The sequence below is a fragment of the Lepisma saccharinum genome, chromosome 12 (genome assembly GCF_977018435.1).
Source record: "Lepisma saccharinum chromosome 12, izLepSacc3.1, whole genome shotgun sequence".
Taxonomy (NCBI): Eukaryota; Metazoa; Arthropoda; class Insecta; order Zygentoma; family Lepismatidae; genus Lepisma; species Lepisma saccharinum.
The window spans coordinates 43,555,354-43,572,031 of NC_139240.1; the positions used below are offsets into that span (position 1 = coordinate 43,555,354).

Sequence of the window (16,678 nt, forward strand, 5' to 3'; positions counted from 1 at the left end):
GGCAACATAAATCACGTTGGTGATATATAATCATGATATTTAGAGATATATTTCGTGTAAGGAAAATATCGTCACAATATTTGGTGACATATCGTGGAGATGATATCGCCAATATCACGATACAGAAAAAAATATAGTTTCTTATTGTCTGTGATGATATTTTCTTGATATATCACGATATCAAATTTCCAATATCATCCATCCCTAGTGTAGGGAGTTGGATTGTTGCCATTCCATACTGAACTGTTTTGTAGCCAGATCAAAGTGGAAGCACAAAGTTTCATGTGCAATCACAATCTTCGAAAGAAACTACTCTCCCCCCCCCCAAGTGTGATAACAAAGCAGCTTTTCCAGGCAAACATCCAAGCACAGAGTCTACTGCATTTCATTGAGATGCTTGGGGACCCACTGCACACAAACCTTTGCCACAAAATCCAGATAATGGATATCCAGATCTCAAATTATCCAACATCCATTTCGGATGGAATGGATAATCCAGATATCCAGATAATTCAGTTATCTGAATATCCAGATAATTTGGATTTCCAAAATAATCTGGATAGTAGAGATTTGATGAAGAATTTGTAGAAAATCCATATAGTTGTTAAGCCCTGCGTATCTTGATAAATTTAGTACAACATTTATAAAAGAAAGAAATAGAAAATGTATAAGGTTAAAAATTAAAGATTGTAAATTAAAGGAGATGTTATGAAAAAAAAAGAGTAGAGTTGATTGTTCCAATAAATGAAACATTATGACGTAATTGAATGAACTCATATCAAATTTCAGAAGTTGATGTACTAACCTTTATGTAATAAATTAATGGCGGAAGTTTTAAATCTTATATTTTTCATTGTATAAGTATTTGTTAACAGTAAAAGATGTATCAAAATCTTTTGAATGATTTATCAAACTCAAATTTTGTAAATACTGCACATTATAATGTACATGAAAAAATATTTTCTCTTTATAACCTACTAGTCAGGGGTTCGAGAATACAGAAATCCGGTATAAATACGATGACAATTCATGGTAAAGGAGAGTGGTTTCTTGATGTCCACTCTTGCGTGGGTCTGTTATCAGGCCTACTGTTGAGTCGCTCACACCCCGTAAAACTGAGCAAAGTTCTCATGAATGATCTCAGTCGGATATCAAAGAAATCGAAACAATAATCACGTTTCTTAAGGACCCGATTTCTCAGTCTCGCGCTCCTAGTTTCCATATGTTTGTAAATGAACTTACAAGAATAAAAACTGGTTAAATTCATATCCTATAGTTCGAGTTTTCCTTCTACTCAACTGAGATGGTTCCAGTGTGGACTGATGGAGTTCTCATGTTGCTGACTACAGGAGCTGTGGGTCATTAACTCAATTCTTATCACTGAGTGTGTCTGTTAAGATAGTGTCGAGTCTCTCACACCCCACAGTGGTGCGAACGTAACACAGTGGAATACAAAAACGACGAATAAAAGAATATGTGGATAACTTGTAAAACAGACAAACAATAAAACTGTCGGCTAATGCAGACATTTCGGATAATCGGAATATCGTTATATCAGATATCTGGATAATCCGTATAACCCGAAAAACTATCCGATATCCAGATAAACTTTTTTTTTGGATTTGGCCATCCGTAATCTCAATCTTTGATGGAGAATGATATTAGCAATTTACATACTCATGGACAATGTTTCTGCAAACACACAGGTGGTGCTTCAACAATTTTCCCTCACAAGGTTGTCCTCAGCAGCAATTGATTACCTGATGATGGTGTGTACTTGCCCTCCATGCTCACAAGTCCTTTACAAAATTCATTGCACCTTCTGAAGACTGTACTCTAAAGTACTGCATGCAACCACTTTCGCTCGCTCATACTTGTTCGTCTCCCACGCTTGAGCATTTACAATGGAATATCATTTTAACGTGACAATAATCGTAGATACAGATATGTAAAATATCCATCCTGGCAGTTTCAGCCAAAAATAATTTGTTTTATTTTCATATATAACTGTATTGTTAATATAGACTAAACTACATGTTAACATGGAGATAATGACTGTTTCCCTCAATTTCACGGCATCTTTCACCTCATGATCCATATTTGAGGGTCCGCTACCACAGATAAATTACGGTTATACATGTACTACTGAGCTTCGAGTGTGTGCTACTCGTTTTGCCTGTTCGAGCGTTATGCATTCGAGCGAAGCAGCTCTCGATTCTGTATACTATCTAGTGTAGTTCGTGCAAACTATTCGGCGCTAGAGCGAAACGCTCTTCCTGCAACACTCTAATGTATACCATGACATATTCATTTGCATGGACAACCTTCATGTGACAATAACTTCGGCTCCCCTAACACCTTCTGCCATCAAAAATTGAATATCTGCTTGCTGGACCTTCTTGGGACAAACCTACGTCACAACCATATGTAGCCAATTTGCTCAGCACAGCAACACTTTTCAATGATAACAGCTCACATCCTGACATACAACGCCATGTACCAGTGCCAATGCAAAGCTCTGTGTATTTAATCAACAATGCTAATACAAGAATATCATTTTTAATTGGACGACTTATATTTATAAATTGACACTGCTACTTTCAATGCATACAAATTACCTTTGGCAATATGTCTTTGAGGATAGTGAGAACAAAATCACACAAAATGTCCCGTTCATGGATTTCGTCCAAAATTAGATGTGAAACCTCCTTGAGGAAAGGGTCTGACTGCAACCACTGCAGAACGATTCCGGTTGTGCAATAGAGAATCGATCCTTTTTTGCGAGGCAGTTTTCTGTAAAATGGATAGTGGAAAAGTATTAGAAGTAGGTAGACTGCTAAGAAATTGTAATTGATGCTAATATAAAATAGCTCTTTGGGCATTTGAACATGCATACATACATACAAGCGTGCGTGCATGCATGTACACAAACACATGAACAAATATGTTGTTTTATAGGAAATATAAATTATTATTATCAATATTTAAATGGTATAAATTATACAACTTCTGGCTAATCACGACAATGAGGACAAGTGATGGCATGATGAAACTGATAAAGGGACTCTCAGAAAGAACAAACAAACGCAGGCTGGGATTCGAAACCAGTCTGGAAATTTAAATTTTGTAATATATGTTTCTTTTGAGTTTGTGTTTTAAGTCCACTTTATGCACAGATAGGCTAATCGCGACTGAATCTACAGTTTACAGTGAGAGCAGAACCACTATGTGCCTCCACCCGGTATCGAACCTGGAAACCCTTGATTACAAGGTGACAACGTTACCACTACGCCATCAGGGAAGCCTAGAAATTTTGTAATGTGATTATTAACTTGTGTAAATATGTCCAATGATCTTTACAATTACACATATACAGGTTGGTCAACAGGAAATAGTACAATAACAAATGGCAATCCTGCACAAAGGAAAGTGCAAAGATGCCACCTGTGGTACCCAAGAGATACATAAAGGAATGCCATTTCGTTTGCAATGTATCATTGGCCAGTGCAAGTGCGTATTTTTTATCGAGCATTTCTTTTGTACTATTTCCTATGGCCCACCCTGTATGATTATAATGTGGACATCAAACAAAATATTTTAATACATATATACTAACAAGTTCTTTTTTATTGTTAAGTTTCTTTTATGTAGATTTTATACTAAGGTGCCTGCACTGAGGATTGACCTTGAGACCCCTTGATTACAAGGCAGTAACACAATCTGTATTAACAACAATAATACAAAGCCTCAAAATACTAGTGATATTTCCATTCTTTCATTCTGATGACAAAAATATAATACCCTTGACAGTCACCTGAGACTTGCAATGTGTATTTGTTGTATTTTTATTCTCATATTCGTACACAAAAGAATATGCACTCTTCTACATACAGCATCTTCTTACACCTGAAGCAAAACTTCTTTTAAAAAAATTTCTTACACTGTGTGCGAGAACAATTGTGGTAATATCAGACTTACCTTGAAGCCAGAATATTAAAAGAAACAGAACGAAGCAAATTTAAAACTCAGTTTCAAGCTTCAAACCCTTTCTCAAGTTTACCATCAAGGAAGAAAACCTGCATGTTTTGACCCTCAGAAAGGGTAGAAAGCTTGGAACTGAGTTATCAATTTGCTTTAAATCATCTCTTTTCATTTTTTACAGGGTGGGGTACAAAAAATTATAAGATTTAAATTTGGAGCCATACCAACATCTTCATAGATGGTGTGGTGAAACACACATCCCTGTGTAGAGCAGTTTAAAGCTTTCAGTAGTCATGCAGCGTTGGTCGGAAGAACATTGAGCATTTGCTGTAGAAACATTCTTTAGAAACAGTGACTCCATTACTGTAACACAACATGTGTTTCAATGACATTTTGACATCGGAAGGAATGGAAACGTTCTGACATGCCAAACAATATTGAATTAACTAACTAACTCTCTAGCCTTCTTAAACCCGAAGGTTCATGACTGCAGCAACACAGACCTTCCATCTGTCCCTATCTTGAGCAAGATCTATATACTCTTTCCTATCCCTACCGATTTTCTTTAGGTCCACCTCAACATTATCCCTCCATCTTTGTCTTGGCCTTCCTACAGGTCTCTTACCATCAGGTATCCCAACAAGAATCCTGTAAACTCTTCTTTCCTCTTCCATTCGTGCCACATGGCCTGCCCACCTAAGTCTTCTTGATTTAATCATTCTATTTATGTAGTTCTAAATTATGTAACCTTCTCCACTCACCTGTCTCCTCATCCCTTTTAGGTCCAAAGATTTTCAAGAATCTTGTTTTCAAATACTCTCAATTTATGTTCCTCTTTCAATGTAAGGGAACAAGTTTTGCATCCATATAATAATACAGGCAAAATTACTGTTTTGTATATTTTAACTTTTAGTTTCTTAGATATTAAACAAGAAGACAAAAGTTTATGAAGAGAAAAGTAACATGCATTTCCTGAATTAAGCCAGGCTTTATATTTCCTCTTTATTATCATTTTCATTTGTTAGTATTATTCCTAAGTACTTGAATTTGGAAACTGGTTCAAACGAGTTGTTATCAATAATTAGATTTTGATTATTACTTAACACTTGGTTTTGAGCTGTAAACGTATATTTAGTTTTCTCTTTGCTAACTTTCAAACCTATCTCTTTAGCTGCTTTGAAAAATATTTTAGCATTATTCTTAATTGTATTTATATCATCCCCTAATAAGTCTACATCATCTGCATACGCTAACAACTGAGTCACACAGTTTCATTTTAGTCCTTCGTTAGTTTCTTTCACCTTCCTAACAGCATATTCTAAGGCAAAATTAAAAAGCAATGGAGATAATGCAGCTCCTTGTTTTAACCCATCATGAATTGTAAATTTGTCAGACACATTAATACCCACCCAAATTTTATTTTCTGTTTCACTGGTGCATTATATTAACAAGCTTCTTTGGGATTCCAAACAATATTCAATGGGTTACACAATTCAGGAGTATTGCATCCATTTGTCAGCAAGAGGCCTCCTGGTGTGGTCAGTGTATATTCCTTCCGATGTCAAAATGTCATTGAAACACATGTTGCGTTAAAGCGGAGTCAGTGTTTCTAAAGAACATTTCTTCAGCAAACATTGTATAATGTCTAAAGCTTTAAAGCACTCTACTCAGGGATGTGTGTTTCATCACGCCACCTACAAAGATGTCGGTATGGTCCCAAATTTAAATTGTCTAATTGTTTCTGCCTCACCCTGTATATTGTACGACAGATTTTACTAGGAAAATATTTTAAAACCATTACAAGAACTTCACATTAAACTTACTTTTCAAGTCTGATCTGGTAGCCAACATCATTTCCATATCCAACAACTTCTGCTCTTTCTTCTGCAACACGTTCGGCAACAGATATAGCACTAATCCTCCGAGGCTGGGTGCACACAATACTGCACAATGATGCCTTATTCTTCTTAATGTAATCATCCAAGATGAACTGTGCTACTTGCGTTGTCTTGCCACATCCTATGAGGTAGAGATAAGGATTGTGTGAGAAGTATATTCAGGGTGTAACAAAAATGTATACACACTTTAACAGCTAATAACTCACATAATTTTCATATATTTTCAGTTTTAGTCCCTTTGAAACAATGGGTGAAGCCAGACTAAGTCTTCAACAAAGGAAGCTTATCCTAAAGTGCTACTGGAGGTTTGAAAATGCAGCTGATGCACAAAAACAGTTTAGGAGAGAGTTCCACAAACAGATCCACCTACATGACTTACGAATGTTGTCAGAATGTCAACAAGAAAATTTCTGGAAAACCACAGGCACCGACGATCCCCACAAAGCAAGAAGAGTTGATGGAAACATATCACCACAACAAGAAAATCTGTTCAGTAACAAGTTGTGAGATAGGAATTTCAAAATCAAACGCCCATTGCAACTTGCAGAACTGGCAGTGGAAGTGTTACATTCTGAGAAGAGTCCATGCTTTCAGTGCAGATGATCCGAACCAGAGATTGCAGTTTTGTGATTGGACTTGGCAAGATGTGCCAAACAGATAGATTGGACGAAGAGGTTCGGTAGAATGCACTCGGCATTCACCAGACCTTATGCCACTAAACTTTTTGTATAGGGATACATAAAAGACAAAGTTTACAGTACAAAAACCGGAGAGAGTCAATGAATTGAGTGCAGCTTGAATGAGAATGTGCCCAAATACCAATAGGAACGGGAAGGCATAGGGAGGACATCAGCCAACCCACACAAATTCATGAAAAAACCATAGATATCAGATTATTCAGTCTTTGATTTCATGTATATCTTTCTCTTGACTATTGTACAAGCATTCACAAATTATCATCTTGCAGTCATCTACATTGTTCTTTGTGCTGAAGGACTTTGCCAACTAAGTTTACAAAAATCATAGCAAATACCTTGATGAAATGAACATAATTTTAACATTATTTTTTTAAATTTCGTCAAATTCATTCCTGGAAACCAGAAAGGATAGTCAGTGTACATAAACACGAGAATTGTGACCCAGTTAATGCTTCCGTGGACAGAAGTGTAATATCAACCAATAAGCTGTAGCCAGGATGATGATTTTCTACAACATGACAAAAACAGTTCACAAGCAAGCAGATAAATGAGAACTATAGGGTGTTCTGTATAGGATGCCAAATTAGAAAATTAAATAAAAATAGGGAAAATACCATGGAAATAGTTATATTTCACATACATGTAAGCAGTAACATCTCATGTCCACCCCTACTGAGTCTGCATGCATTTATACACTCCACAACATTATTGAATGATAACCCTCTCGCAGATGTGTGTCCTGATGCTGCCAATCACCCGTATGATTTCCGCCTTCAGTTCCAAAAGGGTTCGTGGTTTCTTGGCGTACACCTGTGATTTCACAACCCCCCATCAGAAGAAATCACAGGGTGTAAGATCACACTCCACCTGCCAAAACCCACACCACACGGTTGTTCTCAGTGGATGGATGGATTTCACGCTCCTGGATTATTCGAGGATTTTCGGAGTCAAACGAATCAAAACAAATGAGGCTACATTAACTGGAATGACAACACATGCCAAATTGGTAAAAACAGGTCTACTAACCTCGAAACAACACAATACCACTCGATTCGAATTCAGTGTCCTATACGGAACACCCTTTACTTTTTTCAATGCTTCCTGTTGCCACACAAAAATATTCCATGGATAATTTTGATTGAAACTTTCATTTCATAAGTATCATCTGCCACCGTCAGATAGCAAAAGATTGTAATATGTTACGGAAATAACTGATTAACAATATGTTTTCAGTAGTGTGCTAATTACGAGTGTTGCCTAAGTTTAACTATTTCTTGGGTAGTTCAAGTGGTTCAATATTAAATATGACAAACTATGATACTAATTTCAGTTATCTTTAGTGAGTAGTCATACTAACCCCATCTACACTCAGGGCTGCTGTTAGGAAACAAGACACTGTGCAAACTATATCTGTAAGGTGAAAATATCTCATCAAAATCTACTTTCAAACCAACATTGTTAATAGTATGACATTAAAAAATTTCTTATGTCACGTGCCAGCAATATTCTTGTTAAAAAACCACACAAAAAATTAAAATCAAAACACACAAGGTAAAGATAAGATTTCCTATACATGTGGAACTGTGCCATTACAGCACATTTAGAGGATATGGGGGTAAAGCCCCACACATTCTTGATTGCGGCCATTTTTGGAGGTGATGTGATCAGCACCATGATCTGGCCATCTTTATACCCTCAGGTATCCACTGATTTGAGGCTAGGAGAACCCCAGAGCCACTTGATGCGGGGACAAATTTGCATCCGACATTAGACAACCAACACCGGGAATCTCCCGCGAGGCAGTCACATGCCCTACCAACTAGATGGCTCCCAATACAAGACATTTTAAAAGTATGTCCATGTTTTCGACTACATCAGATCTGGTTGTGAGATGAAGAATGGTCCCTTAACCACCCTGATGATGACTCCGAGATGGGAGTCAAAAACTTGTGTCTATTGTCTTGTGTGTTTAAGAAGGATTATCTATTGTCTTGTGTGTTTAAGAAGGATTATTAGCAGTGGTTTGATTTGATTTGGTGTTTTAAGTCTACTTTGTGCACAGTAAGGCCAATCGAGACTGGACCTACAGTTTAAAGTGGGATCCGAACCACTATGTGCCTCCAATGGGTATCGAACCCGGGACCCCTTGATTACAAGGCTATTAGCAGTGGTCACTGGTGTTCTGACTTTATGAGTGTGCACTTCAGACTCGTGTTCAGAAGCAGTGTTATCAACTTTCTCAAGTACTCACACCCATTTTTACGTACATATTGATGCTGAATGTATTGGAAACCCAAGTTATGGCCTCTTTTTACTGAAAATGAGTCTATGAGAGAGTTTTATTTCATGAAAAATATCGAAAATTCTAATTTACACAAATCTGAAATACCACGGTGAATTTTCCGTTGATAACGAGAAGAGCGATATTATTGGATATAGGTAATTCAACATTCTGATCTACAATATTCAATATTAATTTGCAAAATATTTAATAAAAACTTTCTCCCTCGCTCCACTGATAATAGTGAACAAGTATAATTATAATACTTGCATACATCAAACAAGTAGGACCGGGCGATTACCCAGGGTGCCAACCTCGTAGGGATAACAAACCGGGGAATCCTCCTTGATTAGAGGCAAATCCTAAGCGTGGCCATTTGTTTCTTTGTATGAGTTTATTTTTTAAGTCCACTTTATGCACAGAAAAGCAAATAGAGAGGACCTACAGTTTAAAGTGGGATCCGAACCACTGTGTGTGTGTGGCTATTTGTTTTAAATAGAGTTGAATTTATTGTGGCCAAGAATTACTGCTGAATAATTTGATAAGTACATTGCAAAATCAAGTAGCAATTTAAGCTAAAAGATTATTGTTGTTTTGATGTCATTATGTTGCTATTAAATAAACATATACCCACATTAAACGTGTTCTTTAACAGTATTAAACCATTTTTAAAATAAGGCTATTATATTTCATCATTAAAACCATAAATATATAAAATTGTTATGATTTATATTGGAGGAAGATTGAAAGTAGGAAGATCAGGGTAGAAACTACTCCTGCAAACAAGGTAGCAGATCCAACGACCACGCAGAAAATCAGTTGTAATCTATCTAGCAGTTGCTTATTTCTAACGACCGACAGAATCAAGCGAAATCAAGAGAACAATAAATATTAGAGAAAATAACAGTACTAACTCAGTCCAATGGCGCGATGGTAGCGGCATTGCCTTGTAATCAAGGGGTCCCAGGGTTCGATACCCGGTGAAGGCACATAGTGGTTTGGATCCCACTTTAAACTGTAGGGCCAGTCCCGATTAGCCTTACTGTTCATAAAGTGGACTTAGAGTACAACACACATAAATTTGCCGTTGCGTAGATACCAATTTTCGTTTCGTCTCCCTCTCTCTTAGTATCACGTGTTCTACCCTGCTCAAAAACCTTCGCTATTGTTGCCATATTGTCATTCCATTCCTGGACACACTCGCGCAAACATCATTGAAAACAATTGAATAGCACTCCAGCTCGCGGTTCACACCGTTCAGCAGGGACGGTAATGTGGCAATATAGCACGGCGTAGTGGTTGTTTCTTTTATGCAGTGCATGTTCATTGGCTAGCTAGTAACTAGTGTTGCCAACTGTAATAATGAAGCACTATTTCTGTCACGGAAGGGGAAAGGCAGATATAATGACGGTGAGTTTTGTTGGATTGGAAGCACCATATTTTTATTTTATACTAAGTATTTTACTGGTTTGACGTTGTGTGCGTGTATTGCGTGTGTGTATGTGAAAGTGTGTGTTTGTTAATGAACGTTAAATTCCATAATGCCTCCAGTTCTGTCAAAGTTGAAATCAAAAACGTTGCATAGCCAAGCTCGGGAAATTCTAAGCAACATGCACGAGTTCATGAAGGAGGAAGCCAGTGAAGGTGTTAGCATCCCAATACAGCATTTTGGCAAGAAAGCAGCGGCTGCGACTGGAGTTCCTGAACGAACAATCAGGGCTATCATGAACGAAAGACAATCTCTTGAGATGTCAGAAGGCCCCTCCACATCATTCCACACTCCCGGGAAAGAATGACAAAGACCAGCGAACAAACCATCAGTGGACGCTTTCGATGAAAACGTTATCCGTAGGCGCATATACGACTACGCTCTGCATGAAAATGAAGTGTCGACATTGAAAAAATTGCATGTCAAATTACAGGCGGACATACATTTTGCAGGAAGTCAAGAGAGTTTGCGACTTTTGCTGCGAAAGATGGGATTTAGGTGGAGGAAGAGGAGGCTGTCATTTTTGCTGCTTAATGCGATGCATATTGTTTTCTGTGTTAAAATTGCCATGCTTTGATGGGTGACCAAGTTCATAGCAGGGCCGGCGGAAGGGGAGGGCAAACTGTGCCACCGGCTAGGGCGGCAAAAATTTGAAGAGAAGGACAAAATAAGCCTATTGAAAACTGTGGTCGAGCGAGATATTCTTTTGCGCTTAATAGTATTGAAATAGCATAAGAAGTCTCATTATTTATTTTATATTTTGATGTTTTACTTAGGAATATAATGATTTTCAATTTCCCGTTGCTGCGTAAAGGGGGGGGGGGGTTCGAAATGGAGCAGCATCTACCAAAATGACTAGCGCCAGCCCTGGTTCATAGCAAAAGAAAAAGCCGCGCAGCTTATCGTCTAGTGGCAGTATATGTACTTGTTATTGTTGTGGAAGCTGGCATCATTTGTAAATGTACAACAAAGGCAACCGACTGTCGCCGATCACAGAGAGGAAATAATAATACTGCTTGAGGAGGAATGTTGTGGTCCAATTGTCGGGGTTTAACACGTTGGCATGTTGTTATCTGCCGTTGCTGTTCCGTACCAGTGTATACGGGTTTTGGGAGTGAACAGTTAGAATGCCACCAGTGCATTAATGGAATGAAAAATAATATTTTTTTATTTTGTTTGAAATCACTCAAATAAGGAATCGTATGAAGAAGTCTTCTTTGCAGCATTTTTGGTAATTTTACGTATGTGTTAGTTCATATCTTGCGAATTTTTAGTCCATATGTATGTAGCTACATACAAAGTCACTTGTTAGTACATATTAATACTAGTCCTGGTATAATTCATGACGTTTAAAACTCAACGTTAGATAGACCTGAATTCTCCAATTTTCTTGTTGTACGTAACAGCTGTGCATCGACGCACTGCAGCAATTTTTCTATCTGCTCCATTAGCAACAGTGCTTCTTTAATTCTGTCGCGCATCGCACGGCAGAAATATCTGTGTTGGACTCTAAAACACTAAATCAATCAATCAAATTAATCAGTTCACACTTTGAAGTAGTTACCACATCACACTATAATGCCAGGGTCCCGGGTTCGAATCCTGGTCTGGGCATGGATGTTTGTGAGTGTCCATTCATCAATTTCATCATATCATCACTCAATTCGATCTTTGTATATTAGCCAAAAGTGGCACAAAAAGCAAAGTAAAATAAAGCAAATCAATTGTACTTCAAACTTTTTCTTTCCCTTCCGCCATATCTGTATTATTACTGCAGTTGCTGCATGCTTTGTAGCTAACTTCCCTCCAAAAATTGAACAATGTTAAATATTATGTCTCTGCTTTCACTGTGTAGTTTTCCCTTTCATTATGAAAGCAAATACTTTGCACTGAAACAGGAACAAGCTCTTTACAGTGCAACAATTTTGCAACGCATGATCAGGCGACACAATGGAAACAGCTGACTCAACTACAGCGCCACAAGGGCAGTTTATTTTGACTAAACTGCACTAAGCAAAGGCAATGCAAGACATTGTTTAAAGCAAACTTTTTGCTTTCAGTCGCCTCCCTCCCCCCTCCCTGCTACCTCCCCTTTCTTGCTCCTGAGCTCAGGACAGTGTGGGCGAAGATACCATAGAAATTCCCTTTTACAAAACAATCCCTCGATTTTCGATGATATGTGGGTTACCTACTACTCTACTCTACCACACATTCTCAAATGGAACGAGATTGCAACACTGCATTTGGAACACAGCGCTAGCAGAGCGAGTGAAGCCCATAATACTGCAAGCTAGAATAGCGAATCTCTTCTCTCTCTCTCTCTTTTGCATATGGCTTGAGTTTGTGTTTTAAGTCCACTTTATGCACAGTAAGGCTAATCGGGACTGGACCTACAGTTCAAAGTGGGATCCGAACCACTATCTGCCTCCACCGGGAATCAAACCCGGGACCCCTTGATTACAATTCAACAATGCTACCACTGTGGCATCGTGGGGCACCCTTTGCATGTGGCAAATGAGCACATCTAATGGCAAGCGAACACACCTCAATCTGCAGGTGCTCGTAAAACGAAGCATATATGGATGGTGATAGGGCATGGGAACAGTTTGATGTTTTCAAGGAGATGAATGAATAAGTATAATAAAAATTAATTGCATTGTAGATTTATTTGGATGCGAATGTGCAGAAGCCGCTACTGGTTATTATTATTGCCTGTAATATTTTTTTGCATTGTTCTGGCACTACAAGCCCTTACAAAGCGTAATGTTTTACCCAGTTATGCATTACAGATTCATCTTTGGCATTGACAATTATTTTATGTCGTTTATCATACCAAAACCAATAGTGATTAGCTGGTTTCCTTTTCTCTATAGTGCACCCAATGGCAAAAATAATAATAATAGGTGAATGAATTGTCCTTGAAATAAAAACATCAAAAAGTAGATGACAGCATTTGCTTCACATAAACAAAACTCTAATCCTTGAAACATCACAGGATTTAGAATACAAAAAAATGACAATTTTGCTTATTATCTCAGGCAACCAAATGACAAAAAAAACTTCAAAGGATACTACTAGGGTGACACTGTCAACAAAAAAATAATGAAAACTATAGCTTTATAGTTGCAGTGCAACTGTGTTTTAATATTGGTGAACACAATCCAAGCATTTGATTCCTGTAACATAGCAAAGTGAACATACCTGTTTCACCACTGATTAGACATACTTGATTCTGCTTAACCATGTTCAAAATATCCTTCCTCATTCCGTAGGATGGTAACTTCTTCCTAAACTCTAACATTTTGTTATAGTCCTCGTTTGTTTCTTGTTTTGAGATCAAAGAGCATTTCAGCATTTCATCCAGTTCAGGGTCCCGTTCCCCGTGTAAACGAATACTGTGCAGATCATTAGAACCAGCCATGATGTTTCCCATGACATTCTTCAGAAACTTTCTCTTGAATGCACTGTCTCTGATGTGTCTGTACTTATCAGATACCAGATTGTCCTTGCTATCGTCACACTCTTCCGATTCTGTCACAAACGGCACTTGAACTCCGTACATCAGTTCCATGATAGCCGACTTGGTTTTTTCGGGAAGCGAAACAACAGGAACCTGAAATATAAATATAACAGGTGTTGCATGAAAATGGAGTTATTTAATTGCAAGGAAACTGCTGTCAGATTAAAAATTATAGATACTAAAGTTTGGATTCCAACAGTTCAAAGGACATCACTGTGTGCGGTGTTGCTACGTTCCATGAACTTCTTTACCCCGTTGAATAAAATGTGAATTGAAAATAATGGATTTTCAAAATAATGGTCGAGAGCTTTAAAACAAAACCAATATTGTATTTGTAGGACTACCCAATACTACAAAAAAGTTGTTTCGCATAATTGACAAGAACTGTTCTTTGACAAATTTTAAAAATCTGAAAATTAAGAATTGTTTTTAAAACCTCTCTGCCTGCACCGTAATACAATTACATCACGATCGGATTACCCCTTTGTTATTTATAGAATTTCAGAGAGAAAGATTGTTTGCAAAACTACAAAAAAATGGCACTTTTGTACTCACAATAAAAAATAGAAGAATAGAAATAAATTGGTTAGCATAGATTAATGCAGAATTGAATATGTTATATTTGATGTAACTTGTTTTTATGTAGGTCGACTGGTTAATTTTTAATTGAAATCAAAACTCTATTATCTGTAATTATTAATCTGACAGTAATATTGTTTTATTTTTTTAAAAATACAAACACATTAACTACACAGTTACGTTCATGTTTCTTCTTCAATGCACTTCCAGTAACTTCAAAATTCTTTACCCACACCCTGACTTCATTGGCTGAGGAAAAAGGATCATGTCTCCTAGCATTAAAAAAAAAAACATTGATATACTCGTCGCACAGCAGCAAGTCGTCATTTTTATAAAATGCATTCACAGCTATACCAGATTGCGATTGTCTCTGTAAATGGCAAAGATGATTATGCAAATGACAATCAATATGTGCTGCCAACACAATTACAGAAACTCTTCAAACGGAAACAAAAAAAAATTATGCGACACCCTGTATATGTCTTAGTAGTGCCAGAGATATTATGTCAATGTAGTAATTAAGGCTATCATAGCCTCACGACATGCAACAAGAGTCATTTTTGTTTTGTTTGTTTTCAAAAACTACTTTCCTTTAGAAAACCAGTTAAGTTTAGAGCTGGGCTGATACCAATGCCGATATTGGCTGAAATTTATATACTGATACTAGCTGACATTTTCCAGCAATTGGCCACACAACAATTTCACGGAGTCTGATTAACCTGATAATTAAATTAATAATAATTAAAATCGAGCTGTGGTAGCTCAGTCATTAAGGCATCTGACTACCATGCGAGAGACCCAGGTTAGATCCCCAGCAGAAGAGTACCGGGATTATTTCCACCTGTTCAAGCGGCTCCGATGCCCACACAGGGTTCTTATAAAGTGGGTACCTGGAGGAAACTCTGGGGGGTAAAGGCAGCCAGAGGTGTGGTGCTGATCACATCACCCCCATCTTTGGCCGTGATCAAGCAAGTGTGGAGCCCTAGGCCGTGATCAAGCAAGTGCGGAGCCCTAACTCCACAACCCCTACACGCCTTCATGGTGTGGGGAGCACTTTACTTTTGTTTTTCTGATTAACTTGCAAATTATGCAAAATTCAGTTTCTATTTATTTTGCACGAGTTTTGTGTGAAAAACTGGATTTTGAAATTACATAATATGAATTTTTAATACTCGGGTGTAATCCTTTAATATTTATAGCAAAACTCTTAGATGTCTATAACTGGGGTGGAATACTAACACACCAATATTAATATTTTGAACAATTGTTGATTATAGCAATTTTCAAGCACAGGTATTGGTTGGAAATCGATAAAAGTATCTACATCAGAATAAGTATTGGTTCAGCCCTAGTTAAGATATAAGTGTCAGTCAGTGGAAAACAGGACACCCCATATATCTAAATATGTAGATGATGCAGATCCAAGTGCTGTCACTGCTGTCGGGTGGTATATGACATTTGCTTCGCAGACTTGTGTGTGCTGTGTGAAATGCAGATGTGCAGGGGCTTGCCGTACGGCATATCATGGAGGAAAGTAAAGAAGAGCAGAGAGCAGTGTGCGTTTTCTGGTGGCGGCAACATTGTTTCTCTCTCTCGCAGGTGGAGGAGTGAAGTCCGAGGTTTCGCGACGGAAGAATGTCACTGCATGAGATTCCCCATACATTGCCATCATTCGACGGTGAACGTCTCGCATACTAGCACTTTCCACCACCAGGAAACACATGACTGCTCGCTGCTCTTCATTACTGGCCTCCCTGATATGCCGGACGGCAAGTCCCTGCACGTCTGCAATTCACACGGCTCACACTCGCACTTCTTGACACAAGCCTGCGACACGGCTGCCATCTACTGGGAGACCCTCTTCCAGTGACAGGAGTTTCGTGGATCCGGAGAGTATACACATCAAGACATACGAGGTGGCCTGTTTTCCACTGACTGATCCTTATATTCCAAACTTCTACAGCATCCTAGCGAATCCTTGTGTGATATGCTTTCACCTAGATACCTATGACAGAAAATAGACTACCAAGAAACAATCACAAATATCTAGATGGCAGGAAAGCCAGCCACACAAATATGCACTTGGGATGATCTACAGGGTGTATCAGAAGTCCCTTACCACCCCTTGTAAAATCTGCCACAGTGAGGTATTTTCATGGAATTTGATATGGGAGATACACAATAGGTCTAGGGGGACACCTTTTGGAGTATGTCACGGGGACGGCCACCATC

At 38.1% G+C, this 16,678-nt stretch overlaps 1 protein-coding gene across 6 annotated transcripts in view; it reads right to left on the reverse strand.

Annotated features, from left to right (window-relative positions):
* Rhau (ATP-dependent RNA helicase Rhau) overlaps nt 1-16,678 on the reverse strand; it is an 80,774-nt gene that overhangs the window by 47,301 nt on the left and 16,795 nt on the right. For all 6 annotated transcript variants that reach the window (XM_083132228.1, XM_083132227.1, XM_083132223.1 and 3 more), the window contains 3 exons: nt 13,549-13,960; nt 5,805-6,000; nt 2,619-2,793 (listed from right to left, as the gene is read on the reverse strand). In XM_083132228.1, coding sequence (XP_082988354.1) covers nt 2,619-2,793; nt 5,805-6,000; nt 13,549-13,960 — 783 coding nt within the window. The remainder of the gene's footprint in view (nt 1-2,618; nt 2,794-5,804; nt 6,001-13,548; nt 13,961-16,678) is intronic.